The 26,549-nt window shown below is 31.8% G+C and overlaps 3 protein-coding genes across 12 annotated transcripts; 1 reads left to right on the forward strand and 2 right to left on the reverse strand.

Moving 5' to 3' along the window:
* Window positions 1-5,059: 5,059 nt before the first annotated feature.
* Window positions 5,060-13,195, forward strand: LOC114181583 (mitogen-activated protein kinase kinase kinase YODA-like). Its single transcript, XM_028068078.2, has 12 exons — window positions 5,060-5,375; window positions 6,369-7,117; window positions 7,524-8,261; window positions 8,381-8,468; window positions 8,605-8,667; window positions 8,886-9,046; window positions 9,165-9,240; window positions 9,625-9,684; window positions 9,776-9,883; window positions 10,056-10,301; window positions 11,679-11,770; window positions 11,927-13,195. Exons 2-12 carry the CDS (start codon window positions 6,567-6,569, stop codon window positions 12,432-12,434), a joined length of 2,691 nt encoding a protein of 896 aa, XP_027923879.2. The 5' UTR covers window positions 5,060-5,375; window positions 6,369-6,566; the 3' UTR covers window positions 12,435-13,195.
* Window positions 13,196-15,057: 1,862 nt separating this feature from the next.
* On the reverse strand, window positions 15,058-18,443 carry LOC114181465 (short-chain dehydrogenase TIC 32, chloroplastic-like). Of its 3 annotated transcripts, none has more exons than XM_028067932.2 (8): window positions 18,239-18,443; window positions 17,501-17,732; window positions 17,275-17,350; window positions 16,886-16,995; window positions 16,721-16,799; window positions 16,181-16,268; window positions 15,917-15,963; window positions 15,058-15,691 (listed from the first exon to the last, which is right to left on the reverse strand). In XM_028067932.2, the coding sequence occupies exons 1-8, from the start codon at window positions 18,342-18,344 to the stop codon at window positions 15,530-15,532; spliced, it is 900 nt and encodes a 299-aa protein (XP_027923733.2). In that variant the 5' UTR covers window positions 18,345-18,443; the 3' UTR covers window positions 15,058-15,529. The 3 variants fall into 3 exon arrangements, with proteins under 3 accessions (XP_027923733.2, XP_027923732.2, XP_027923731.2); XM_028067931.2 differs by having other exon boundaries at window positions 16,181-16,265; window positions 16,886-17,039; window positions 17,271-17,350; window positions 18,239-18,442; XM_028067930.2 differs by having other exon boundaries at window positions 16,886-17,039; window positions 17,271-17,350; window positions 18,239-18,442.
* A 1,100-nt stretch (window positions 18,444-19,543) lies between these two features.
* Window positions 19,544-24,582, reverse strand: LOC114181386 (short-chain dehydrogenase TIC 32, chloroplastic-like). Of its 8 annotated transcripts, none has more exons than XM_085672818.1 (10): window positions 24,418-24,582; window positions 24,077-24,177; window positions 23,832-23,975; window positions 23,437-23,668; window positions 23,274-23,353; window positions 22,981-23,134; window positions 21,288-21,366; window positions 20,564-20,648; window positions 20,058-20,128; window positions 19,544-19,884 (listed from the first exon to the last, which is right to left on the reverse strand). In XM_085672818.1, exons 3-10 carry the CDS (start codon window positions 23,935-23,937, stop codon window positions 19,708-19,710), a joined length of 984 nt encoding a protein of 327 aa, XP_085528944.1. In that variant the 5' UTR covers window positions 23,938-23,975; window positions 24,077-24,177; window positions 24,418-24,582; the 3' UTR covers window positions 19,544-19,707. The 8 variants fall into 8 exon arrangements, with proteins under 8 accessions (XP_085528944.1, XP_027923627.2, XP_027923630.2 ...); XM_028067826.2 differs by having other exon boundaries at window positions 24,072-24,177; XM_028067829.2 differs by having other exon boundaries at window positions 24,098-24,245; window positions 24,418-24,578.
* Between the last annotated feature and the right edge of the window lie 1,967 nt (window positions 24,583-26,549).

A 26,549-nucleotide genomic window follows, 5' to 3' on the forward strand; every position in this document is an offset into this window, starting at 1 on the left:
AGTGTTAAATTTAAGTGACTTAATCCATTAAAACAAGATGAAATTCAAATGCTTAAAGGTTCAAGTAAAATAATAAATTTAAATTATTAAAATATTTTTATTTCAAATCAAAAAAACTTAAAAGAACATTTTACATATTGAATATATTTTAATATACTAAAATAGAAGTAAAGATTTCAAACAAAGCTAGAAAAATTTCAAATAAATTATTTTCTTTACCTATGTTAGACAAACATAAAGAAACCAGCTACAGCATTTTTAATATATAAATTATAACCTACATAATATAATATCGAAAGTTATCATCTATTGCATCAAAACTTCACACTCTAAACTTGTTTGGAGTATTCTCAAGCAAATAAAATCATCCAACCTATTCAAAGTGATTTTAAAGAATGTTGGAAGTATTATTGGTTAGACTTGAGGAAGTGAATAACATTACATAAATAAATTTGAATAAAATAGATAGACTTGGTTAAGTTCAAAAAAGGAGAACTACAACGTAATGATTTAATTCCGCTTGAAAATATTGTTTTAATATTTATGAATTCTTAGATGTATTTTAAATTTTACTTTTTATATAATTTTTTTGTTAAAATTTAGTAATAAATTATATAAAGTTCTAGTCTGTTTTAAAAATAATTATTACAATCACACATGTTATTTTTTTTTAAACTAAAGATTTAGTATATTTAGATCATTTATTCAAAACTAAAATAAAAGTATTTCTTTTTAAAAAAAGTTGGCTCAGCAACAAAAAACATTATACTACAATAACTTCAAATTAATCCACAACTCGAATAATTTATATCCAACTAAACTTATTGGATATAAAATTTAGAATATTAAATTTAACTTATACTAAATTAACCACCTTGACGTGAATCAATCCAATTCAAATAATATTCAAACTTAATTTCAAGATTTCATGACTTGCAAAAATCCAATGTGTTGTTTACAATTTCTTAAAAACTGATATTTTCACTTAGTTGAAGCTATGAAGTATTAGACTTTGTTTGCACTATTAAAAATTATCATATTACATGAGATTTTTCTTGTAAATTTGTTAAAAAATTTGTAAGAAAAGACTTTTTTCTGTCACTTTTTCTAAGAATCTTAATTGGTAAGTAATTCCTTCGTGAATAATTATTTCTTACAAAATTTTAAAATTTGCAAGTATTTCCTACAAAATTTGTTGCAAAAAGTGTTTTATACAAAATATTTTGCAAAAAAATTGGTAGTAATTTCTTGCAAATTTTTTTTCACAACAAAATTTGTATGTATTTTCTACGATAAAATTTTCAAAACAAAATTAACAAGAAATATTAGTTTTTTTATTAGTGTTGCTCATTTTGAAAAAAATAAAAAACACAATGCATTGATTTTAACTATTTTTCAAGTACATACTGAATATATTATCTTGTTAAAAAGAGTATGAACTTTGAAATAAATAAAATATTATAATGTGATTAGATTTGAAATGTATGTATAGAGATAGTTAAGAGGACAATGAATTTTTATCCTATCAATGACTTTATACTTTTAGTGTCGAACTTGAGAAAAATAAAATATAAAAAAAAAAACATTACAAATATATTAATGTTTTTGTATTTTATAGAAATATATCATGTTAATTTTGTTATACTTGAGTAAATGAATAATATTAAATAAATGAAGTTGAATAAAATAGATAAAAGTAGTTAAATTCAAATTAAAAATTACAATTTAATGGTATAATTTCGCTTGAAAATAGTGTTTTAATATTTATGAATTCGTAAATGTATTTTAAATTTTATGTTTATTAGAATAGTTTTTTATTTAAATTTAGTAGAATAATATATTATAAAAATAATTGTTACAATCGTACATGTTATTTTTTTAACTAAAAATTTAGTATATTTATTTTGTTTATTTAAAACTAAAATAAAAGTATTTCTCTTTTACAAAAATGTTAACCAGGTATAAACTAAAACTATACTACTATATCTTCAAATTAATTTACAATCCAAATAATTTATATGATATAAATTTTAAAATATTAAATTTAACTTATGCTAAATTAACTACGAATTCAATCCGACCCAAATCATATTTAAATATAATTTCAAGATTTCATCACAATAATATATAAATATAGATAATCATATAAATTATTGATATTTTTATAATCTATGTCCATATTGAATTTTTTAGATTAAAAAAATAAAAATATAAAATTTCACAAAATATTTTGAATAATTTTCTATAAAAAATATATATAAATAAATTGAGTTATTATATAACTATCTTCTAAAATTATTCAATAATTATTGATTGAATAATTTATCTTAAAATGTATAATTAGATTGAAAATTCATTTCACATTAATTAACATTATGTTTGTAACATCCCATTTAATAGTTTTTCACATTATCAAATAAAACATTATATCATGATCAAACATAGCAGATAGCAGCAGAGACAACAGTCATATACATATAAGTATATAATGCTGGTACAGTCATCCAAAAGCACTACACAAAACCCTCCTGGCAAGAGTAGTAATACAAGGAGAAGATCTAAACTACAAGTCTCAAGACTTTGTAGAATCTGGCCCAAAACTAACACAGCACCCAAGCAAGGAGTCAGCTCCTGCTCAGCAGAGGGGTATCATCATCAAGGCTCGGCTCTGCTCACACCAACCGTAGGTGATCATTGCAAAGGAGAAAACACAAAGACAGGCAAAAATAAACAAAAGGGTAAGCTAACTGAATTGAGAGAAAAATTATACAATTCACAATATAAATATCAATCATAACACACAGCTCAATTGCATAATTCTAGACTCGATATCCGGATTGTGTAAGCGACATTGGAGCTCTTGGTGGCTTGTACCTGCAACGGTTCCCAGACTCTGCAGAGTCTGGACACAAGGAGTCTTCACCCGACCATTCCCAAGGTAAGTCCCCTTTGCGTCTAGGACTTGATCAAGTCCAAAGACTAGGACCTCCTGCTACTCCTCACGACATAATCCATTATGCTCTATCTGAGCGTGAATGATTATTGGAGTTTCAAGATACCAACCAATATGGATTCCACACGTCCTTACACACACACACACACTAATAAGTTCAATGAATTTCCCTTGAAATTCTATTCCAATCACAACTCCTCATGATTCATACCAATCCAAATTCATCACACAATACATTAATAATGAAGTTCCAGGCATATGAGATACTAATTGCACAAAACTACCTTAAAACATACAATATCACACTTTATAACAGAAACTGAAGCATCCCACTGTAGTGACTCTCGCTCAAGCTAGACAATCTAGCCCAGGCGAGAGGTCATCTCGCTTAGGCGAGTCAGTCTCGCCTGAGCGAGGCTCTAACAATGGCAAAAGTTAAAAACTGGGCGAACTCTCGCTCAAGCTAAGCTGGCTCGCTTAGACGAGATTGTCTTCTCGCTTAAGCGACCTCAGTTCGCCTAGGCGAGACTTCGCGCAGGAACAGGGGTGGGTTTTCTGGTGTTTTCGCTTGGACGAGAGCCACTCGCCTAGGCGAAAATACCATATTACTCACTGTTTCCCACATGCAAATGCACTGGATTCATGGCAAAATTCAATCAAGCAACCACACATAAATTTTAACCAGCAATTTAGCACTCAGAGCTTTAATCAGACTCATCAAACATGATTCATGGGTTTAAATACGAAGAAATTACAGTTAGCTTCCCTTACCTTTTTAAAATCACCACAAGCAAGACTCTAATCACAAGGGCACCTCAATTCCACAACCTAAGGGGCTGAAATTCACAAACTCATAGTGAGTATAGGACCCTAATTCGGTTTTGGTGAACATTGTATTCCAGAAATTCCAAAATTGGAGAGAATTGAGAAAAACCGAATTTGACTTGCCGAGAGGAGAAGATGACTCAGCTGGAGGAGGAATTCTTCTTCTGGTTCTAGGTCCAGTAGCTATAACAGAAGGGAGGAGTGATTAGAATGGGAAATTTTGAGCTCCTATTAGAGAGAAGACATTGTAGTTGGTTCAGAGGGAGGAAAAGAGTGATGGTGGAGTGTGATTCTGTGATATGAGTAAGAGAAGAAAGAGAGTGTATAGAGAAGGGAGGGATAGTGGTTCTCACAATGTTGTACAAAATTTTAGATTAATTCAAAATTATTTAATATTTTATTTATATGAATCAAAATTAACATCATATATTCCTATAAAATATAAAAACATAATATATTTATATTATTTTATTGTATATTAGGGTTTATATTATTTCCCAACTTCGACATTAAAAAGTATTAATTTTTGATAAGATAAAAATTTATTATACTCTTAATTCTCTTTGTAGATATATTTCAAATCTAATTATATACTATGATATTTTATTTATTTCCATATTTATACTCTTTCTAAAAAATAATATAATTAATATGTATTTAGAAAATAATTAAAATGAATACTCATATTTAATAATTCATAGTTTCAGTGATAATATCACTTCTTAAAATTAACATATATGAGATTTAAATGTATCAATAACCTTTTGGATTATTTTTATAGATCATAACATATTTTCACAAAAAGAACCACTTGTTCTTTAAGTTTTTTTATAATAATATTGGGGAAACTCAGATTGTTCTTTGGTTTTCTCTTTTTATTTTCAACATCTTATTAATTCAAATAATTCAATTAAAATACCATCTTTATTATTTTACCATTAAAATTGTCCCAATAACCTTTAAGGGTAAGGTTTCATCATTGAATGTTGATATTCCTTGGTCAGTCAGATTACAAATAACTACGTATCAATGTTCATAATAGTAATAATAATGATAAAAAAGTGTAACCTAAGAATCTCTACCCAAATAATCTCTAATACATTATACAAAAATATATATAAATAATATGTAGTTGTGGGTTGTAATAATTTCCAACAGCAAAAGATGTAATAATAAAAACAATGTAATAATTAGGTTCCATATTTTTTTAATTATTTTATTGCAATTTGTAATTAATTAAATAATATTAACTATTAAGAATCAACTCTCAAAGTCGCTCTTCATCGATGTCTTAAGCAGGAGAAAAACACACACTCTCTTCTCTCTCCCCCTCTCTTTCTCTTTCTCTCTCTTCTTTTTCTTCCTCCGTACACGATCTCTTCCACTATCTTCCAATTCCCATTTTTTTCAACATACGCCACTGCAATCCTCCTTCATTTTCTTGCATTTTCGGTTTCTGGGTCTGTTTTCCTTTTAGGGTTCCCAGTGGTTCGGAAAAAAAATGTTTTCTTTTTCTTCCCTTTATGCACACTCAGATTTGAGTTGAGAATCACAGAGTGGGGTTGAGTTCAGATTCACTGGCATGGAGCAATTCGAAGTAAGTTTCCAGCTTTGTTGCATTTTGGGCTTGTTCTAATTTCAGTGAACCATGATCGAGTTGGTTGATTTGACTGTTTTTTTATGTCCATTGTTATGTGTGGGCGGTGAGTGGATCTGAGGTTTCATGTGATTTCTTTTAATAATGGGGGTATGGTTTCACTTGGGGTTATGAGTAATTTGGTGTAGTTGAACTGTGAAGTTGAAAGGTTGAGTTTTTTTTTTTTTTATGGGAGGGTTTAGGAATCTGGGTATTGGAGAACACTCAAAGGGTAATCTATATGTGAATATTAGTTTGATTTGGAGATGAATTTCTACTGTTTCGACTATCTGTATACAAATTTTTACGCTGTTGATATTTTCATATGCATTATTTACTTATTTTTGTATTTCTAGGTTAGAACTTTGCAGTTGGGGCATGTTAAACCTTGTATTTTTAAGTTGCTAAATAAGGAGTTTGAGCTGATGTGAAGTAGTGGATGTTGTTGTCTAACTAATGCTTTAAAGTTTCGGGGAGTTGTAGAATCTGTATACAAGATTTGTACAGCAAATGATGTCACGTTGCATTAGTCTATGCTGATTAGGATTAGCAAGGTTAGCGGTGTTTAGAGTTGACTATATTTGACTGATACAGTATTGGGTTTTCGGTTTGGGATTCTGGGGCCCAAAGGTTAAGCTGATGGAATTGTTGATTTTTTATAGTTAATATGTTGTTGTGTTGGATCCAGTGTAAGATGTTTCTCTTTCCGTACACTGTTTGACCAGCTTATTGAAAAAAAGTAGATAATTAGTTATAGAGCATAAACTAGAGAGTCGTTGGATTGTTTGTTTATGCTATCATCGTTTGGAAATATATCATTTAGGACAGTATTATCATAGTTTTACTGGTTAAGATTAGATGCATATGTAGAAGAGTTTGGATACATTATGTACACAAGGTTGTGAAAATATTGATTTTATAGTGATTGAGTATATGTGTTATTCTTTGTTGCAGGGTTTTAGTAACCATTCAGTCCCTAATTTCTGTTTCTGATTCTGTAATACTGCTTTTGGAATTATTGGATTCTTCATTTGATGAGGGTTTTGGCCGGATTGCGTGTAACTCCAGATAGTGATTTGAAGTGATAGATATTCCAAACTATCAATGGATCTAATTTAAGAAACTTTTTTACGGCCTATACAAATTACAAATATGCCTACATGGTGGGGGAAATCATCGTCAAAAGAAACCAAGAAGAAAGCAAATAAGGAAAGTTTTATCAATACATTTCACCGCAGATTTAAAATCCCATCTGAAAGCAAATCAAGCAGTAGATCTGGAGGATCTCGTAGACATTGCAATGATTCAATTTCTGAGAAAGGGGCTCAGTCTCCTCCTGAATCAAGATCTCCGTCACCTTCCAAAGTGGCAAGGTGTCAAAGTTTTGCTGAAAGGCCTCATGCTCAGCCGCTACCACTTCCTGTCCTGCACCCATCAAATATAAGCCGAGCAGACTCTGAAATTAGCATATCAGTTAAGTCAAGACTTGAAAAAGGCTCCAAACCATCATTGTTTCCACTACCAAAACCAGCATGCATGCGTGGTAGGCTGAACCCTGCAGATTTGGATGGAGACCTGGTCACTGCTTCAGTCTCTAGTGAGAGCTCTGCTGACAGTGATGAGCCATTGGACTCTCGCAATCGTAGTCCTTTGGCAACCGACTGTGAAAATGGGACTAGAACTGCTGCAGGCAGTCCTTCCAGGTATACTCTATAGGCATTAACTATAATGTGCTTCAAGCTTGCATATTTTGTTGCATAAGCATGCCTAGGTTGTGCATTTTTAGACATAGAGAACAGAGATGTATCTTCACTTAAAAACTTAAGGTTTTGGGATAGCTGGTTCATGGCATATTATCAAATCCTCAGTTCAATTCTTGCTGCCCCATTCTATAAAAATGTTGCATTTCCGCACAAGGTTAGGGGACCAAGAAATTATCCATGCATGAAGTTCAATGGTATATGAGGGTGTGTTGGAGATATAACATAAAACCATTCTTGAGTCACTATCTTAAGCTTAAGCTTTTGGGATGGCTAGTTCATGAAATTTATGATTACTAGCAAATAATTTTTTATTTTACTCATTTTGGATGTTGGCCTTTTTATGAAGCTCGATGCCCAAGGATCTATCATCTACTGTTTCCCAAATAAATTCAAGAGAAACCAAAAAACCGGCAAACATTCTGGGTAATCACATCTCTTCTACTTCACCAAAACGGAGGCCTTTAAGCAACCATGTTTCAAATTTGCAGATTCCTCCTCATGGTGCCTTCTGCAGTGCACCTGATAGTTCCAAATCAAGTCCGTCTAGAAGTCCATTGAGAGTATTTGGCACAGAACAGGTATTGAATTCTGCCTTTTGGGCGGGAAAGCCATATTCGGAGGTCAATTTAGGTGGATCTGGGCACTGCTCAAGTCCAGGTTCTGGTCACAATTCTGGACATAATTCAATGGGAGGGGACATGTCTGGACAGTTATTTTGGCAACCTAGCAGGGGTAGCCCCGAATATTCTCCTGTACCTAGTCCCAGAATGACTAGCCCTGGACCTAGCTCTAGAATTCAGAGTGGTGCCGTTACACCTATTCATCCTAGAGCTGGGGGAACACCCAATGATTCACAGACTGGACGGGTTGATGATGGAAAACAACAGAGTCATCGTTTGCCCCTTCCTCCTTTAGCAGTTACCAATACTTTACCTTTCTCTCATTCAAATTCTGCTGCAACTTCTCCATCCATGCCAAGAAGTCCAGGAAGAGCAGATAATCCAATAAGCCCTGGATCACGTTGGAAAAAAGGAAAACTGCTTGGCAGAGGCACATTTGGACATGTCTTTGTTGGCTTTAATAAGTACGAGTTCTAGACCAATTGTTCTTTTTGATTCTATTACAAAGATTTTTTTTCCTACTTTTAAATCCACTATTTTATGCATCTTATAAATTGTTTGGTTAAAATATTTTTATGTTTAGGGAAAGTGGTGAAATGTGTGCTATGAAAGAGGTGACTCTGTTTTCAGATGATGCCAAATCTAAAGAAAGTGCTAAGCAATTAATGCAGGTAAATAGATTTCCTTTATTGACCCTGGAAATTTTTGTTGGATGTGCAACCGTTATTCTCGTTGGAAATACATTTGTGTCTATTTCTGTTTCAAATTTAGTGTAGCTTTGAAAAGCTAACTCCCATATTGTGGCAGGAAATTGCCTTATTAAGTCGATTGCGGCATTCAAATATTGTGCAGTACTATGGTTCTGAAACAGTAAGTTACCCATTTCCTTATTTGTTTGCATTCTGTTTATAGGAGCTACTTTTAAGTGATCATGATTTATTTTGAGCTTTTTATCCCAATTTGTAATGCTTCAATGAATATCTAGTTACAAGATTATTAGTTGGTTTATATATTTACCTTACACCATAATATTATAAATTTGTCATTTTAGTCTACTTATAGATGCTGATGAATCATCCTTTAAACAGGTCGGTGACAAGCTTTACATATATCTGGAGTATGTCGCTGGAGGCTCCATATATAAACTTCTTCAAGAGTACGGACAATTTGGTGAACTAGCTATTCGTAGTTTTACTCAACAAATTTTGTCAGGACTTGCTTATTTACATGCTAAAAATACTGTGCACAGGTGAGCTAAGTCACATTTATTTTTAAAACTTAAAATTTTACTAATGCTTTATAATGTGACTGATTTTCTATGCTTATGAGTTCTGATATCTATCTCTTAAATTGCATTTCTTGTAAAGGGACATCAAAGGAGCAAATATACTGGTAGATACTAATGGTCGGGTTAAGTTGGCAGACTTTGGCATGGCAAAACATGTAAGCTTGGGAATAAAAATTGTTCTTTTTATTTGCATCTAAGCCAATTGGTAGGATATGAAATTTGGTTTCTGTTGCTTGTGAAATTATGACTCAAGATTTAAAACTTCCTAATCCACCAATTCAATAGAGTTGCTAATTCAGTGGGTTTCTTTTCAGGTTTCTTTCTTGTATTTTTTTACCTTTTTTTGGAAGATACCTTTCTTGTCCCCCACCTCCAACCAGTTTATCATGCATGACTTCAACTTGGAAAAAGATCTCTATGATTCCAAAAGACATTGTTTTCCTTCATAATTGCCATTTGATATCACATCTGGTATAAATAATCGCAAGGTTGCATGATCTATCCTGTTCCCTCAACTATTAACCTGCATATTTTTGCAGATAACAGGGCAATCATGTCCATTATCATTCAAGGGAAGCCCCTATTGGATGGCTCCTGAGGTAGTAATGTTTTCTGTTAGTTTCAGTTCTTTATAGTTTCAATTACATCTTGCTTTTGATGACATGGTAGCTTGTCGTTCTGATATTTTAGGTTATAAAAAACTCCAATGGTTGCAACCTTGCCGTTGATATATGGAGCCTAGGATGCACAGTTTTGGAAATGGCTACAACTAAACCTCCTTGGAGTCAGTATGAAGGGGTTAGTAATTTATGTCAATATATTGGAAGTTTTAGCTAGCTTTTTTATATTCTATTTCCCCACTATTATTTTATGTAGTTTGTTATTTTCATTTATAAAGCATTGATAATATTTCTTGTTTTAATTTATGTGTTGACTTGATGTATTATTGGCTTTGCATGTTAACAAAAAGGTTGCTGCAATGTTCAAGATTGGTAATAGCAAGGAACTCCCAACAATCCCGGATCACCTATCTAGTGAAGGAAAGGATTTTGTCAGGAAATGCCTACAACGGAATCCACACAATCGCCCTTCGGCAAGTGAATTATTGGACCACCCTTTTGTAAAATATGCTGCACCTTTAGAGAAACCTATTCTGGGTCCTGATGCTTCTTCAGACCCAGCCACATCTGGGATCACACAGGGAGCTACAGCTCTGGTAAGGAAGCTACTGCCAACATTAATCACATAAAAGAATTGTCTATTTTCATATTAGTGTGAAGTGGGGGATTGCCTGTTTCTCTTGCATTCCATATCATGCCTGTGTTAAATAGGAAGCCATCTGATCTTCTACTTGAAAATGCCAGACATTTTTGTGTGCTTCATCCATTCAAATTCCTCGGTTGATGAGTCATTTTTCTTGGTGTGTATATTGTATAGACATTATAATAATATTTCGGAGGGGTGGAGGGGGAGGGTACCCGCTTGATATGTTGCCAATGAAATTGTATACATATTTTTCTGAGGCAGCAGCATAAAGGATGCAGAAGGGATGGACAAGAGCAGTAGCTTTAGCCAGATTAATGTTGACTAAGCTCTGGAATCCACTGCATTACATAGAAAATCCTAGTATATGAATGAAAAATATAGTTTCCAAACCCTTAACAAGCCTTGATGGATTTGCTTGGATAAACTTTTCCATAACTTCTGGTTGAAAAGTATTAGGAAAAATGGAATAAACTTCTCTACCAGCTTTAGTTTTTGCAAGCTTCCCCAAAACTAATTTATATACAAGTTAAGTTTAGCTTAGCAAGAGATTTATTTCATTTTTTCCATTTCAGTGTTTGCAGAGACATTTATTTAAACAGGTCCATTGACATACTATATTTGATCGGCTCTTCTAGGTTTTCCTGATCAATTTGTGTCATAGTTTACAATCAGTAGCACTTTTAAATTATATAAATAGGTTGTCATAAAATTGAAAAACAAATCTTTGAAAAATTGCTGAAATATTCAAAATCAAACTTCACCATTATTTCCCTCCCTTTGTCATGCATCAATATATTATTGTTGTCTTGATTACACAACTGATTAAACTCATAAATGACCTTTATTCAGCTGATATATTTCTATTTTGGAATCATGACATAGTAATAACTTTTTTGTGTTATTGTTTGGAGAAAAGGATTCATATTCTTGTTGAAATGTGTGATTTCCATCAATGCTTCATCCTGTCATTTCCCTTGGAAGTAGAGAATAAAAAAGACAGGGTTAGGCATATAGACAACTAGAGAAACTGTACGAAAACATTTACTTTCTACAAACTGTAAGATAGAATTGCTCCATTAACATAAAGGAAAGTACACACATGGAGGTTGGAGGGAAAACAAACTGCAGATGAAGACTGTTGCCATCTGGAGAATTGTGGTTATGATCAAGCAAAATAAATTTTCTTATCTGGGTGTTCATTTGGACTATATTTCTATTGTATAATACTGGAAAATTTTGCTGTCATAATGGAATGATCTTTGAAGTTGTTTTCTTTTATGGTTTCTTTTCTATCCTTGTAAATATTGTGGCTGTGATACATTTTCAGGGTATTGGACAAGGAAGGAATCCTTCTACATTGGATTCAGATAGACTTTCCCGTCATTCTTCTAGGTTTTTGAAAACTAATCCTCATGCAAGGTCTCTCTCTCTCTCTCTCTCTCTCTCTCTCTCTCTCTCTTTCTCTCTCTCTCTCTCTCTTTCTATACACACACAACACACACACAAACAAACACTGCACACGCAAGGTTGCTGACACTGCCTATGGTGATCTGAAATTGCTTTATCAATCTACAGTGAAATCCATATTCCGAGGAATATATCCTGCCCTGTCTCGCCCATTGGAAGCCCACTTTTGAGGCCAAGATCGCCGCAACATATGAATGGGAGAATGTCTCCCTCTCCTATATCCAGTCCTCGGACTGCTTCTGGTGCATCCACACCTCTCAACGGTGGTAGTGGTGCCATTCCATTTAGTAATCACTTAGTTTACATTCAAGAGGGTCTTGGAAACTTGCCAAAGTCCTCAAATGGTGTATACATTAGTGGCCCTACTCATCATGACTTGAATGTTGACATTTTTCGAGGAATGCAACAGACGCCTCACATTTCATCAGAACTGGTTCCAGGTGAAAGTGATGTTCTGGGGAAGCAGTTTGCACGGTCTCCTCGTAACGAGCCATATGATGTTCAATCAGTCTTGGCTGATCGTGTTTGTCGGCAGCTGCTGGGGGATAATGTGAAAATCAACCCATCCCTTGATCTAAATCCCAATTCTTTGCTCAGCCGGGCTAATGGTTTATGACATGGGGCATTTTCCTTGGTCCACCTCCGTGAGCAAATCTTTGAAGTTTGTCAGAATGATCCATTCATTGTTCTATTTGCTGAGGAAGTAATTGTAAAATAAGGAGCCAAAGCATACGAGAATCAATGTAATAAATTTTGATCGGAGAATAGGGGGAACCGAGTAACATTATTCCATTTTGCATGGTTTCCCTCTCAGGCTTATGGAGTTCAGAACCTTTCGGGTGAGGTGACAAACTAAGCCATAGGATGAAAATTCCTGACATTTGATTTGTCTATATCAACTGAAGCAAATGCTCACTTGTTGCTAAAAGAGAAGCTTATGTTTGTATGTAGAATTTTCAAGATGCAGCATCAGTGCGTGGATTTCTCTCTGGTGTCTGAAATATGAGAAATGATAGGTTTAATGTTAATATTAGCTCAAGGAATGAGTTTTTCTAATCATATGTATGCAGTTCCTTCAGTTAAAGAATTCCTGCAATCACAACTGTATCTTTTTGAACATCATATAGATGCAAAAAAAGTGAAATTGGTGCAGAATTTAGCATCCAGACTATTTTTTGGGAGGTGATATTGCTGTACAGAATATGGGAGACTGTATTGTGATTCTGCATTTATTGATGAGAAGTCAAGGATTTGTGAAACCGATATATCTCTTGATTGCATGCTCAGATGTATTACTGTCACTGAATCCTTCTGCTGGATTTATTTTGTACATTATTTTTTCAAGAAAAAATTGAAGATATATATGATTTGAGGTTCTCTCCACTGGTTTATGCAGTAATTCTCTGATTTGGTTATTCTTTCTAGTATTGTTTTCCCTATAGTGATTCATGTATTAAAATCATGATTAAAGTACCAAGTTGGTCTTTGAAAATTTTCAAATAAATTCTTAAAACTTTTAATTGGATTCCTGAACTGAAAAAGGAAGTCTTTGAGCAATTTGAGGACTTTCGGTCAAGTTCTTAAACTATTTTTTAATCGGATTCCTAAATCAGAAAAGAAAGTTCACTGAATTAGTTTTTGGTTTTCCTAAACCACAAAAATGATGTGAACATTTTAAAGATCACAGGGATTCAATCAAAAACAATTATATGTTCATGGTTGTAATGAACATAGATTTTATTCTAGGCTTATTTAAAATTTTTCGAATGGTTCAGTAACTTACAGATTTAACTTTAAATGTTCAAAAGTTTTTTTTATCGAAATTCTTTTAATATTTTCTTGAAATTTGATTGATTGTATTTATACTGTGATGTACGGACTCATACTCATTCAAGAACTGTCCTTCAAAACACGGGCCTTCGACAAATCTTGATTTCTGTCACTTTTGGGCTGCTTCTTCCTGCATCTCCTTAATTTCTTCCTACACTCACGTATATTTGAAATCTTCAATTTTACTCTTTAGTTTAAATTTTTTATTTTGAGTTTCGGAATACACAATTAGAAACATTGCATGAAGAGATAGCCTCACTTTTGAGCCAGTTTGCTTTTTGCAGCCATAATTTCTCTGTTGGCTGACCTCCATAATTTCTCTGTTGTTTGAGCCACTAAGCTAATGGTGAAAAAGCTATTTTAATTTGTTTAATTCTTCAAATTAATAAAACTTATGTGTTTAGTTTTTTATTAAAGATAAAAAATATATTTTTTGTTCAATATAAAGAGTAAATTTCAAATAAAAAGTTAAAATTGGAATGTTTCTTCATAGGACAATGATACTTTAACACACTTTTTTTGACCCACTTTTAACCCACCACTTTAATCATCATTACATCATCACATCACTAAAAAGAATCAAAATAAATTATCTAACGGTGATTACAATATTAGATTAAAAATAGGTCAAAAAAGATAGGTTAAAATATCATTTTCCTTTTTGTTATATTTGAAAATTCTTTAGCTATCTTCCACTCAACTTAGACTGTAAAATATCAAAAAAGTAATTCCAAAATTAATTAAAAGGGAGAATTTTATCAGGGTTTAGGAAGTTGAGCTCTTAAAAAATTTGGGTAATGTGTTGAAGCAATGAATTTAATGGATTACTAGTATCAATTTTTATTGATTTACATATTGATCACTTATCAAACCATGCAACCTCCAATAATGAACCACCCCTATTAATTTCACGGTGGAAAATTGAATAAAATTAATTGTTTGTAGAGTTACTTAAAATTTGAAAAAATAATATAGATTCCAAGATATGATGGGAACCTTATTAGTGCAGAAGAATATATTCAGCAATTACATGATTAATCTTCAAATGAGCACACCACAAATAAAGTTGCGTTACTTTTAAGCCAGGAAATTGATCTTGAGCATGACACAAACCATTTGTTAATTGAAATTGGAGCATAATCAGATACTGAGATACATGTCACAGTAATTGGAATTTGTTGTCAGAGTCTAGCTATGATAAGATATGAACTGAGTTACTGTATCTAACATGTTCAATTTCTATCAATGAAAAGAAGTTAATCGGAAGCTAATTGCTTAATTAAACGTAGTTATCATTTGGTGCTTCCTTCTCTCTTTTGACTCTCATCCTAATTGTAATATATTTGTCTTAATCTCAGAAAAAATGACAATAAAAAACAGTAAATAACTAACAGAAATCACAATAAATATATATCATCTACAAGAAGTCAACTTTATTTAGAGACTAAATCAGATTACAAGTATCTGAATTTATGTTTGTAAGTTAAGAATAACATTGGATAAACTCTTTTTAAAGAAGTTTATTCATATATACATTCTTCTGTAATGAGGTACTGTACAAAGGAATAGTGTAGTAGTTACTTTTAATAGATCATTCTTATGTCTGATAATAATGACTATATCTTAGGACACTTTCTTCCTGCACTCTATCAAATTTGTAACTGTTTCTCATCATTTCATATTTTATTTTCCAGAACGCACTAATTCCGGAAACATTTTTCCGGAAGACACTCACTACTCTTATTCCAGATAATATTTTCCAAAACTAATTTAGTGTGCTATGAAAAATTAAATCCAGAATGATGGAATGCGATGAGAAATTTGATAGAGTGTTGGAGGAAACTGCCATATAATAGTCCCTATTGGTTTGGTAACATAATATCAAGATTTGACCAAATTTGAGCTATGTTCCCACAGTTTCCTTCCGAGCTCTGGATCAACTGCTTCTGAACTTGCTTCGGCTAAGTTACTATCCGCAAAGTAACGGCCACTCAACCCTTTTAACTGTGGATGCAATGCAACGTAACATGTAGTTGCTGCTCCCTATGTTCAAAGCAAATAAGTATATTAGGTGATAAAAACATGTCTCAACAAAGATTTTCAGAAGTGATAACAAAATCCAGTTTCCCTCTCTTTTTCTTTTCATATAAAGTATCATACATTCAAATTTCCACCACCTTTAATTATAATTTCATGCAAGTAATGATAGTTTATCTCAGTGTGATAAGGCTTTATTGATGTTGTGTTTCAAATATGCAATAAGTTTACCTGCTGGATATTTTTCATCACATATTTACCAAGTAGACCAACAAACACTGCATAAAAGTATGAGCAAGCTGTCAATATAACAAGCTAAACAACTACAATTCACTTACATCTTTAGGAATGTTTTTATAATCTTGGACTAATCAGAAAGTAAAAATATATGGACCAGAATGTAATATAACATGCATAATCAATGACAGATGTAGTTTTTCACGTACAAATATGTTTTCAAAAATAAAATAAAACACCAAAGTAAAAAGGAATTACCATCTATTAAACTGTGATGACGAAATAGACTGGTGGCAATTGGTCCTGGGCTAATTGAGTTTGCAGTTATTTTTGTGCCCTCTTCCTGCTACAAGTAAACATCAAGTAGCATGGTGACTGTTCTGTTCTATGTTGCTTTAACCTTTTCATAATGATGATATTTCCAGAAATAGGAAAATGATTTTTCAAAATAACAGAAACAGGTGCAACTTGTGATTGGAAAAACCTCATAGATGAGCTAAATGGTAGCAGTAGGTGAATATGATTCAATACGAATCTAAACAAATATACTCATGGATATACATGAATTATTTGATATCTGAGTAAACTATGTAGCCCTGAGCATTAAAAATACACTGATGTTGATATAGTATAATTCTTTTTAATATATTTTAAAACATCAGAATAAATGTCAAATCAGTATATTTTGAAGGTACAATAAAGATACAACACTACAAATCTAATAGAGAATCCAAATTCGTAAATAAACAGAATAATACACACAGAAACACAATCAATAACATCAATTAAGTTGGTCACCTTAAGCCGTCTGGCAAGCTCATTGGTATGCAAAACATTGGCAAGCTTTGACTGCCCATATGCAGAGAAACTGTTATACCTGCACATTGATAAGAAAATGAAAAATATTGATCAGTACTAAACTGTAAACAGTACTAAACTTTATGTCATTAAACATATTCTTACCCTGATTCATCATTAATTTTATCAAATCTAATCCCTTCAGGATATGATAATTTATGACGTCTTGATGAGACATTCACGATCCTTCCTTCCTTCCTTTGTTCAATAGCAGTCTGTTTCATTGTTTCAAGCAATAAGTTTGTCAAAAGAAAATGACCTGCAAAGGGAACCTTATATCTCAAATTCCCTAGGAAAGGGACAAGGTAATATTCCTGTATAAAACTCAATACTATATACTACTATATATAAATAATTTAAAGTGCAAAAAAAAAATGAAATTGATAAATTTACAAATTCATAAATCTAAATTATGAAATGGAGAGATATGGAAGTATACTCATTATTTGTGTGTGTATTGTGTTCAGACAGTTTAAGATGAAATTCTAACCTACATGGTTTGTTGCAAATTGTAGTTCTATATTGTCTTTGGAAAGCCTGAATGGTGTTGCCATGATTCCTGCATTATTACTTTGAACAGAAACAAATAACTTTCAGTGTATACATAAAGCTTATCTTGAAATTTACCATCTAGCATTCTTCAAGCAAACAGCATTTTGATGAACGATTAAAGTCACAGAGAACACCAAAACTTCCATCCATATTAAAGTAGTAACATACACAAGTATATTCAGAGGAAGACCACAAGATTTGAATTGTGCTGCAAATTTCCTAACTGATTCCATTGAACTAAGGTCCAGCTCCATCATGTCAATTTTTGCAGATGGGTTATCTCTTTGAATCGTTTCCTTGATCTCCCCACCAGCTGCCAGATTTCTGATCCCCATAACAACATGAACACCGCGTAATGCAAGCACGCGTGTAGTTTCAGCACCAATACCACTACTTGCCCCTGCAATAACATGTATCACACAATGATAACAAGTCTCTTGCATCATAAAAACACAGAAAAAGACACACATTACATAAATTGAGCATCCACAGCACTTTATTCACAAATTTTCACAATATCAAGGATTCTGACAAAACCGCGCAATGATTCTGATAGAACCACCACTGCAACCGCAATTTAAAACGTTGTTGAGAAGACATAGAAGCATAATTCTCCAAAATCATTAAATAATACAAGCATGTCTCAAGCATAATCATCAAGACAATAAACGTATATCATTTCTTCTTCTTCTTCTTCTTCTTCTTCTTCTTCCTCTCTGTTCCACTTCAACAAAACAGAAATCCCAACCAAAAAGGTTGAAAGTTGGAAACATTTTGGTTGAAAACAAATAACCCATTTAAATAAAGTTTAAATTTTTAAAAGGGCAAACTTAAATCTCATGAGTAAATTAAGGAAAAACAGAACAAATAAAGGAAACCCATTTCCATTTTTGATTCACAATTAACCTGTAACAATGGCAGTGAGATCAGTGGCATCAATTCCCTGAGTAACTTCCTCAGCAGTAGAAGAAGCTGAGAATCCTGAAGGTCCTTTTCTTCCCAACCACCACATTTTTTCTCTTATCCTTGTCCAAAGTGAAGCTCACACATTAGTATTGTGCTGCGTTTCACTTTAATTTCTGGCTTCAATGGAAATCCCACTTCGCAAAATCGTGTTCATTTTATTTATTTTGATTTTGACGACCAAGAACAAAATAATAAACGCTTTAAGGAGTAAAATATTTTTTTGACTATTAGATTTTAATAAATTTCTTTTATATATTTAGATTCACATTTTTTAATAATTTTTTATTTTTATTTTTTTACTTTTAATATTTTAAAACTATTTAAAAGATCACACTTCATGTTAAAAAAAAAATTGTTAAAGTTTAATAATCAAAAATTACAAAGTTAAATATTTTATATTTTCTTAAAAACTATTGTGTTTCTGAAGAAAATATGACATACTCAAATGAGATTTATGACTAAGGTTTAATTTATCTTTTTGCAGCATATTTTTCGACCTTTTTGTGAATTTTGCTACAAATTATGAAATTTACATATTTTACTATTTAGTTTTTAAAATGTTATGCTATGAATTGAATAATTGTTGAATGTGTATGAACTTTTCAGTTTCTTGAAAATTAGTAAATTAATAATAGGTTCTTGAAAGTTTTATTTGTTCCATGCATTGACGTTTAACCGAGTGAATGGTAGTTTATAAATATAAAATTGAAGTGATTAGTTATTTTTGTTTTAATTTTTTTAATAATTTGTGTCTCTCCTCCTCCATCAAATATATTAGCTTAATGCTTCTTGCTTAAAATTGTCTTGTAAAACTTTAAAACAAATGTGTTAGTTGTGCTTTTACACATTTAACTACTAAATCAAATCTATCATTCATTAAATTGCCAATATCTCACACATTAAAAAGCCTGATTAATCATTTAATTATTTTCTTATTTTTCTTGACTATCCATTTTTTTTTCATCCACTTTTTTTCTTTTTTTTTTCTTTCATTTTCTTTTTTCCTCTTCCTCCATCTTATAGTGCAATCGATAAGTGGTAAGCGTATAATTATTTGAGGTGTCATAAATAATTTACTTGGATGATAAACAATTGTGAACTTTCTAAATTATTTAGTATGTAAATAAATTTACTTAAGTGAGGGAGATGAAACACAAAAAGTATGTGTTAGTGTGAAACTTAGCATTGCAAACAAAGAATTGAAAAAAAAAAAAAAATTAAAGGTTCACATGACTGCACAAAATATTACCATAACTTTCTTGATTTAGTTATGATTTGTAAGAACAAAACACTCCACAAAACACTAAATAAATCAAAATTTAAGCTTGAAAAATAGCACTCAAAAAATAGAAACAGCATACATTGTTGAGATTTTTATATACCTAAAAGGTATTCCATATATAAATTGATCATTGTGACCTTGAATTTTGGTTTGTCAAGTTTACGCTAAAATCCCAGAGCTTCTTGGCCAAATCCATGTCCCTTCCGTGCGAGGATGTTTCTGAAACATTATTATCGACAAAATAACTGCCACTGATTCCACTCACTTGTGGGTGCAATGCTAAATAGCATGTTGTTGAAGCTCCCTGTAATAAATCATACATACATCTTCTTTTATTCATTTCACTTTTTAATCTTGAAATTATATATATCTTTTTAATCACTTAATAAACTAAAATATATTATTTTTGTTAAATGTAAAATAAATGACGAATACTTAGTGTAAAGACAAAGGTAAAAATATATTTAAAAACCTTACCTGCTTCACATTTTTCACAAAAAATCCTGCTACCAAATGGATTACAAATGGCCCTATCAGATTCCACGCACCTGCATAAACCGTACAGTACATAATTATAATGTCATTAAATTGATACCAGGTAAAGTAAAATTAATGTAAGAACATAATTATAATATTTATATCACATAGCGACCAAGACAAAATATAATTAATAAATAAAGTGACTAATTTCTAAAAATATTTTTTTAGTTATAAAATTGATCGCTATTTAAATTTTTTTAGTGAAAGACGTTCCAAGGAATTTTTTTTTTTTTTTTGTCAAGATTGAATTTATTATGTTTATGTAGAAGAACTGATCTATTTCACACCCTCACTATTTCTTTCCAAGCAATATTCATGTACCCAATAATATATATAGGAATATAACACAAACAACTAATTTAATGGTCTAGTAATTTAAATAATGTTATTTACATTATTTTCATGTAAACCTAAAAATTTACACAAATGTATGTGTGGATTACCTGTGAGTAGAGGACTCTGAAGGTATATATTGGTGAAAGTGGCTCCTGGATGGAGAGAATTAGCAGTAATATCCACTCCATCTTCCTGATCAATTGCAAAATCGAACAAGTGCTACTATTATAGATTTATCTAATTTTCATGTTTATTTCGTTTTTTTTTTTATATATAGTGCAATAATGTATAGCATTCAATTTGATAAAAAAAAAATCATGTTTAATGTAAGGATGTCAAAGCGGGTCAGGCCTGTCGGACTGGTCCACAAAAAAAAAACGGGTTGGGTTGTCCAACCCATTAACCCGTTGTAACTCAGTCCACCTAACCCGTCAGTTTAGCGGGCCAAAACGGGTCAGTCCGTCCTGACCCGCCAACCCTTTTTTTATGTTTAAAATTAAAAATAATTAAAAAATAATACTTTTATATTATATAAATAAATTTATATATATATATATATAAAATAGATTTATAAACAAAATTTTTAAAAAAGTTAAAAAAAAAATTAGAAAAACTTAAAAAAAAAAAAAGAGATGGACCAGCCCATCTTAAGATGAAACAGATTACAATATCCAACTCATTTATTAGTGACGGGCCAGTCCGACCCAACCTATTTTTGGCAGGCCACTGGTGGGTCGGGCCAAAACGGCCGTCCCTGGTTTCATTATCCTTTAGAAAATTTATTAATCAAGTGTGAACATTTAAATAATTTATAACTCACTATGGCACAACCTTGAGACGTCTTGCAAGTTCATTGACATGTAAAATATTAGCAAGCTTTGATTGTCCATATGCACGCCAACTGCTGTAACTATACACAAAGAAACAAAATTAATTACGCAAAACATCTTTGCACTTATATTAGTGAATTGATTCGCTTAATGTTTTATTCTTTTAATTTGTTTTATATATTTAACTCTGCAATCAATGTGAATTCACTTTATTAATTATTTTAAGTGTTCACCTGTAATGCACAAATATTATTATAAATATATTAGTTAAAAATTAAAATATTAACATACATAACTTAACAAACAAATAAATCAAACATCTAAATTATTCAAATATTATTAAACAAAATTTTAGTATTTAAAATACTTAAATTATTAACCTATATAATTAGAAGTGATATATAAAAAATGATAAAAAAACTAATAAAAAAATTATTTTTAATAAGTTAAAAGTCAATTAACTTTTAATCCAACTCAAATCTATTTAACTCACAAATTAAATTGGTCAAGAAATTCATTTTGACCCACGTTTAATTTTGTTTTTTTTTTAATCTAACCCAATTTAAATGTGTGATGAGTCGAATTGTCTTAATGTCTGTGAGTATTAATACAAAGAAAAATATTCATGAATACAAAAAAATCTATTACCACTTAATATACACTTACAAAAAGAATTTTTTTTTATAAATTATACGTAACGGATATTATTAGTTTTGATATAAAAAAAAAGGTCAAGATGTATATATATTTACCTCTGAACCATTAATGAGTTTCATGGTAATCGATCAACTATATCAGTTTATAGTACATATTAAGTTGTTAACAGGTCACGGTCAATGAGAGTGTAAAATTAAAATTTCGTAACACTTTTTAACTTTGGAGAACGTGACATGCATTGAGTTGAAGCAAACCCTTTTGTCCTTGTTTAGTTCTCCAAATTCCAAAGTGAGAAAAATAAAAGCAGAATGGACCTGCATGAATGCTCTGTTTCTTAAAGAAAAAACTATATAACTACTTCTCTCCTCTTTATTCACAACTTCATTTGATCAAGTCACTAACCAAATTAAGTGTGTTCCGGTATTTAGTTTCGAAATATTTTCATAAATTTTTTTGTTCTGTTTTATTGAATTTCAAACGCAGATTGTTTTTGAAGTAAAATTATAAAAATTTTTCATTAAATGAGATTTTCAGTTTGTGAACACAATGTTTTTATCTCACAATTTGTTGGAAGTCTCGTATCTACTAGAGATAAGATCATTTCATAGTATATAGGTGAGATGCAAATCTCACCTTATAAGTTGGTTTTGTAGAATTGAGTTAGGTTTAAAACCCACTTCTAACATGGTATCAGAGTCAAATTAGAATTGTAACATCAGACCGCTAATGGAGTACCATTAGAATTCTAACATAGTATCGAAATATATATATATATATCGGTACGAGAGGATGTGTTATAATATGAGTTAGGCTTAAAATCGCTTGAATTTATTGTAGCAACTAAAGTCGTAAAATTGTGTTTAAATGAAGTCGTATTTTTTCTTAAACATCACTTACCTACTTTTGTAAATATTTTTGAATATGTTCATTTTAGTGATTTTTCTACGAAATTGCATGAGAACCGTGAAAAAACACGTGAGGCTTACAAACCCTACAATGTAAAAATTCGACTAGCATAGATTGGAAGTAGTTGGTACCTCGATGGATCGTTAATTTTGTCGAAAATGATTCCTTGAGGATACGTAAATCGATGACCCATTGAGGAGACATTAATAATTCTTCCTTGTATCTTACTTTCTTTTGTTGTTTTCTTCATATTATCCAACAACAGATTTGTTAGAAGAAAATGACCTGTCAAATTATGTTCCACAAAATGCAAACAATGAGATTATATTTTTGCACAATTTCTCTAAATTTATAGAAATAACAAAGTTTATTTGACAACCCACTGAATAATGTATTGAGATTTAGATAAATTGAGAATATATACCTAAATAATTTATAGCAAATTGAAGTTCAATGTTATCCTCGGATAGCATGAAAGGGGGTGCACAAATCCCTGCATTGTTTCTTAGAATTTAAAAAGACAAAAAGAATTAGAAAGAATTATTTATTACGTAGTGAAATAGTAAATTAGAAAGTTGAATGCTTACATCAAAATATTCAATGGAAGAGAAGTTGAATTAAACTCATCTGCAAAATGATGAACAGAGGCCATGGAACTTAGGTCTAACTTCATCACATCAACTTTAGCAGTGGGAATTTGCTTAAGAATCGATTCCTTCACATTATATGCATCAATCATTTCAATCACTCCCATAATCACATGGACACCACGCAATGCAAGAACTCGAGCTGTCTCTGCACCAATACCACTTGATGCACCTATTGTTCTTTCAACAACAACAACTTCAATCAAAATTTCTATGCATATGTAGCAAACAAACAAAAATAAATCAGATAATATAATTTTTATTTCGTCATTCTTTTCTTTACGTTTGAGCATTATGAAAGACAGAAAAAACTTTGAGAAAGAAAAAATTGTGACCTGTGACAATTGCAGTAAGACCAGTGCCATCTATTCCAAGAGTAACTTCTTCTGCAGTGGAAGATGATGAAAACCCAGAATCTCCTTTTCTGCTGAATGCCCACATCCTCTCTTTTTCTGTCTCAGATTCTCAACTCAATTATTCTGAATATCAGTTCCAGAAAGCTACTATTAGTTGCTGATATATAAATATATGTGAGTTGGTGCACAGACATGAAATCATAAATGACGTGCACAAACCTTACAATAATTAGAAAATGGAGAACCTTGGAAGTTGGTAGAACAGAAAACACTAGCAGATCTTGGATCTGCGAAGTGAAGCGTGGTTCTTCTCTATGCTTTTCAGCTGTTGAATCTGAACTGCATAAGTTTCTAGACTAATATATAGGTTTCATTTCTCTTCCAACATAAACACTAAAATAATACAAAAACAAGAGCAACATATTCAGTAATAACATAAAATATTTATCACACCAATTTCTCAGACCAGTCCTCGTTCAACCGAACATTTTAAATGTTTACCTGAGTATTACAAATATGAAAAACATGGACAACTATTAAGGTTATTGGGTAGGAGTTGACATACCTTGACCGTTTGAGAATAGATGATTCGGTTACCTCTCTCTCTGTATAAAAGGAATTTGTTATAAAAACACAAGAAAATTCAGAACAAACGAAGAAGAAAAAGATTGATAAAGATTTGCAGGTGAAAAGGTTTTAATATTGAGGATGTGATACGTTATCCTCTTCCAAATTTATTATATTATCTTTCAACAACCATCTTTATTTAATAACTTAAATTTATATTTCAATTAAACAATTTCATTTGATATATTATTATAGAGACAACAAATGGAGGTAAGAGAATATGTGGGTTGTTAAAATAACTTTTTTTTTACATAGTGAAAGTTGCTATCAAAAGGAAAAAGTTGTTCAAAGGTTGAGAAAGGTGACTCAATTTGTTAAGCAACTATCTTTTTATTTAAAAAGAGTGAGAGACAATTGGTAGTCATTATAATATATATATATATATAAAAGGAAATTATAATGAAAATTGTAGAAAATTAATAACAAACAAAGAAGAAAAAAAAAGATTGAAAAGGACTTGGAGGTGAAGACCTTATTAGGTATTGAAAGGTTATAACTTAAAAAAAATGTATTCAAAGGAATGAGAAAGGGTGCAAAATAGAGGGTGTGAATAACAAATTTAACTTGTAGTTATAAGTTAAGTGTTAATAAATAAAGTTCTAATTTATAATTAAACTAATTTATTTGTTTAGTAGTTTGCATTTTATAAGTTTTGAAATTCTTAAAGTTATTTTCATATATTTATTAAAAATGTTTTTGTGCTAGTCAAACTAGTTTATATAAATTGTTTAAAAGAAAACGTAGGAGACTTTTGGTACGCGTTTAAGGTTTTTGCTTAAAAAACATACTATGGGCAGTGCTTAACGTGAAAAATTAAGACTCCAAATTATTCATTTTAATTTTCATATTTATTTTATTGAATTTTACTTTTAACTAGTATTTTAATCTTTCTATTACATGATAAATATTTTTTATAAAATTATAATTTTCATAAATAAATAGTTTTACATTTGTAAATTATACTATATAATTAATATTTATAATCAATATTTTAAAAATTTTATAAACCATATATTATAAAATATTAAAATTTGTACAAGTCTTTTGAAATTTTATCTACATAAAGCTAGATTCAACATATTGAATTTCACCGGCTGAAAAAATAACTAGAGAAGAATGCACTAGTGCAGAAATTGATTTTTACCTCGCCTTATATGTCTCGGTTGTCCAGGAACCGAAGCATATAATGGTGCGATGACATTTTTGCAATTTCAGACAACTTTTATGCCTTGGTTCAGCCTAACCCGAAGTAAAAGAGAGATATATGCTTCGGTTCGCCAAAAACCGGTGCCAAAGGAGGCTCATATGCTTCGGTTACACAGACCCGAAGCCAAAAATCCACTAGCTGTTACCTCTTTGGCCTCGGGTGGGTCTGAATCGGTGCCAAATAGGGTTATATGTCTCGGTTCAATTAATAACCGAGGTCATATGGTTTAATTAGGGCACCAAATTCGCGAGCCCCATTTCTCTTCTTCTTCCCCGCGCCCCCTATCTGCAACAATACCTTTTCTCTTCTCCCTCTGGCATGGCTGTTCCATGGCTCGTTGACGCTGTTGTTGCAGGTTGCGTGTCGCGGCGCAATGAAGCTATGCGTGAGCGTTAATGGTGCAGATCAGTGTTGGAGCGTTGCGGAGAATGCATCTTGCTCTCGCTGCTGCAATGGAGGTGTTGGTCGCAGTTACAGATCTGCGCAGCGTTGAGGATCGTTCGAATCTGGCTCGCGTGCAGGCAGTGGATCTGTGTTGATGGTGAACGTTGCAGGTGTTGCCTTGGTGGTTGCAGGTCCAGACAGTGTTGTTGCTGTTGCGGAACGCAGGCTGCTGTTGCGGTGCCGGAACTCGCGGTCACGGTGGTGCTGCTGAGCGTGACGTAGTGGCTTCCATGGAGGTTGGCCGTGGTTATGGTTCGTTGCAGGTGGCTGACAGCGAACATATGCAGATCTGGTTCGCTCATGGCGAGGAAGATGGTGGTGGCTGCTGCGTTTTGTCGGCGACGTGTTACGGAACACTATGGCTCCGGTTCATTTAGAACCGAGGCATAAAAGAAACTTTATGGCTTCGAGTAACGACC

The sequence above is a fragment of the Vigna unguiculata genome, chromosome 4, assembly GCF_037176805.1.
Source record: "Vigna unguiculata cultivar grain cowpea cultivar isolate G323 ecotype 2 chromosome 4, ASM3717680v1, whole genome shotgun sequence".
Classification (NCBI taxonomy): domain Eukaryota; kingdom Viridiplantae; phylum Streptophyta; class Magnoliopsida; order Fabales; family Fabaceae; genus Vigna; species Vigna unguiculata.